This window comes from Seriola dumerili, unplaced genomic scaffold, assembly GCF_002260705.1.
Source record: "Seriola dumerili isolate Sdu_G_001 unplaced genomic scaffold, Sdu_1.0 BDQW01001240.1, whole genome shotgun sequence".
Taxonomy (NCBI): Eukaryota; Metazoa; Chordata; class Actinopteri; order Carangiformes; family Carangidae; genus Seriola; species Seriola dumerili.
Window position 1 is genome coordinate 61,053 of NW_019175495.1, and position 3,594 is coordinate 64,646.

At 39.4% G+C, this 3,594-nt stretch overlaps 1 protein-coding gene across 1 annotated transcript in view; it reads right to left on the reverse strand.

Moving 5' to 3' along the window:
- The window catches only part of LOC111238215 (chloride channel protein 2-like), a 143,404-nt gene that overhangs the window by 49,958 nt on the left and 89,852 nt on the right, over nucleotides 1-3,594 (reverse strand). Inside the window, exon 12 of the mRNA XM_022767625.1 lies at nucleotides 1,778-1,938. Coding sequence (XP_022623346.1) covers nucleotides 1,778-1,938 — 161 coding nt within the window. The remainder of the gene's footprint in view (nucleotides 1-1,777; nucleotides 1,939-3,594) is intronic.

Here is a 3,594-nt window from a genome sequence, read left to right on the forward strand (position 1 = left end):
GTGATACTTTATTAACCAACATCGTTTTCTGTATAACTTTAGTTGACAAAACTACATGTACTTTTTCTGTAAATAAATAAATAAAAAATAAAACTTTTTTCAATGTCAAGGACAGTAACAGATTCAGTTTAGAAAACACATTTCAAAATTATTTCCCTAAATCTGCCTGTAGCCAACTGCCCACACAAGCATGCACAACCACAAAGCCCAGCAGCAATCTATTCTGCACCCACTTGCACTTTTGGGCTCTCTTGATGTACTTTACTTGCTGTATAAAGTCCAAAGCCACACACTCACACACACTCACACACACACACACACACACACTCACATACACACACACCTCTTGATGCAGTGAGGAGAGATTTACAACCTTTGTTTTTTGTATTCGAAAAGGACATTTCATTTCAGCTGAAGAGAGCAGCCTGAGTAAATAAAGGTCACATAAAAAAAGAAAAAGAAAAGCCAATGTAATCACAGCACAAACATCTTCTACTCCACAGGAGAAAAATGAATAAAAAGTAACTGTTCATCAGGCCAAAGAGAGCAGCGACTCGGTTGCACTACTTCATATCACAGTGGCTGTTTTTCTCCTCTTCACTGAGACTCTGGGGAGTTGAGCCAAGTACTGATACTTTTACTGCACCTCCCCCTCGAGTCTCTAACCTCGGCAGAATCAAATCAGCTGGGATCCAAAGAGTTTATATAGATGCTTTTTTGCTTTTAACCTCAGATATACTGACACTCCCAGCTGAGATGGAAAACCAGTTGCTGTTCTTAATGATTTTTGCACTTTAAAGTAATTTGCTATATATTTTATCCTCACTGTTATTTCTGACTCTGCACCTCGTCTCCTTGCCTCACCTACAACCTTAAAGCTCGTCAACAGCCGCTTTGCCACTAAACGGTATAAACATCACTGAAAAGCGCATTTCTGAAAATGTGATAAAAATTTATATATCAGAGATGTTTTCTCTTTGCATCATCGTGAAGAGCTGAGCTCGGTTCCTTTTACATCTTTAGATCTTTCCCCTTATGCAACCTCGACTTTGAAGTGAAAACAAATGATCTATGCTTGAAAGTTGAGAGAATTTTCATATAATTAGTTAAGTTTCAAATCCCTTCTTGACTCTAATTGGGTTTGGTTGTCAACATTTGCAAGTAACTAAAGCTCTAAATCTCTGAAACTCTGAGATCTGTAATCGGCTTTTGTTGGTCGAGAAGCTTGAGCAGGTTGGTTGAGCCACAGAGTTGTTCTGAAATGTTAAAAATGTCTGGAAAACATTAGCAATAACACAATAACCGGCACTTACTTTTCCACCTTATTTAGCATGAGCCTCACTGATAAGGATAAAATATCAATCCAGAACAGATATATGATAAAAGTTGAAGTCGGAGATTCTCTTGGGATTGTTGCAGCATGAGATGATTTTTTTGTGGAGACGAGACGCTGAACCAGAAAACGAGACAGTCGTATATATACACAGAGTGATGTTTCTCTTCTAACAAACAATCTTTGGCCAAGTTCAGACACCAGTTTGCAGAGAGCAAACGTTTCATTTAAGCTTCTGTGGAATGAAAGTTATTTAGCAACTGCAGACACAATCTGCCACTGGTGATATTTGTTATTTTAACCGTCAACAGTTTTACCTGATTTTCTTTTTTTTGGACCCAAACTTTAAATGGCCTCCTGGGAACATAACTTTCTATATTTACTTTTAATTATTATATACTTTTGTCTGTATTAGCTGAAGTGAAATAACCTAAAATCTCCTACCTTCATGACGATGAAGAGGACCAGGGTGACGAAGACGTTGACCTGCGGGTGTTTCCAGGCTTGGGAGTGTCCGATGTAGTCGAACTCCTCGGCGATGCCCTGTTTGGCCCACGTGCGGTTGTCCAGTAACGTCACCAGAGACTCCTTCTGGGTGAGCTGCGGGGCCACAGGAAGTGACATCATCAAGATACTAAAAACCACCAGTAAAAAAAAAAAAAGCTAAAAAGCTAAATTTCATTCTTTTTGTCTTGAATAAAACCAAACTTTATGGGGAACACAGAGCAGGAAATTATTCACAACGACGATGCAGAGTGAAGTCAGACTCGTCTACATTAAAAGCAACTCAGCATATTAAATAAATGAAATGGACGTTTTCAGAAGTCTCATTTATCTCCTTTTAAAATACAGACTTCTGCTTCCGCTTCACGTCTCCTCGCTGCTATTGGATAAACTTTTTTAACCTAAACTTTTTACAGTATAACACTTATTATTACGTCTGTGGTGATAACTGAGCCAAATCTATTGTAAAATACTGTAACACAACAAACATTAGAGCTGCACAGGAGACTCTTTACTCCTCTCTGCCCAAGAAGCTCGTAGTAAATATCTGTTATTCTCTTTGATGCTTGAGACTGCGTTCGCCGTTCACCTTTCTTTTGACCTTAAACTGCATTAAAACTTGACTGGAGGTGTAAATGTAAATACTGCTGCTCGGAAATAAGAATACTTTAAATGCAAATAAAGAGCTGCGGCTCATCAAGCTCAGGAGATGATGTGCATGAAAAAGTGTATTAAAAGATATCGCTGGAAATTAAAGACGGGCAGGCCGGGAGTGTAGAACCACAAAGCCGTCTACGGTTCAGTGTTAAAAGACACTGGTAATGACGGAGGAGTGTGAGAGGAAGACAGAGGGATTTGAGATACAGGGAGACTCGGAGTGTGTTCTCTGGAGTGGTGCTTTAAGAGGAGGGGGTCAGTGTAGACAGATTTAGAGCTTCAGAAGCCTGACTCACCCTCTCAGTGCTGTGTGTGTGTGTGTGTGTGTGTGTGTGTGTGTGCTGTTCGTGCGCATGAGGACAGAGGATGCATAGAATATTCCTTTTCTAATTCTGATAATTAGACAGATGAAGGGAGTATAATTGGAGAGAACACACACACACACACACACACACACACACACACACACACACACACACTTATGAGTCATCCCAGGAGCTTAAGGACAATACACCCGCCCAACTCTCCAGTGTACGGAGACGAAGCACATTTTCACCTGCGATGAGAATATTAAAAAACAATCCCGCACTGACATTAATGCTGATTTATTTATTTGTCTTATTTTTTTGTGACTTAACAGATTGAATTCAAAACTTTCTTTTCTCAATTTGGAGTTGGTGCTGGTTGTTGTGTGTGTGATATGGATGTGTACTGATGTATCTGTTGTCATTGAAGCGTTAGTAGTAGATAGAGTAGCCGCTGTCACAATATGGCGGCTGATGGGGGATCGAACTAAATAAAATAAATAAATGTAAGAAGAGGAATCCTGCAGAGAGGTTCGGATAAAGTTCTGACATCAGTTTAAATGTACTGGGTTTTCTCAGTTGATGGTTTAGATGTGACGTTGATACGTTTCCTCTCATTCTCCTCCGTTACAACATTAGTTCTGACTGAACAAAAGAAAAACATCCTCTGGCTGAATTAAACATGTCAAACTACTCCACACTTCAATTACAGAAACGGCCTCAGTGAAGTGTGTATTAATAAGAAATAAAATAATAATAACAGTATGTGATTAATGGGTGTGTATGGAGGGGGGG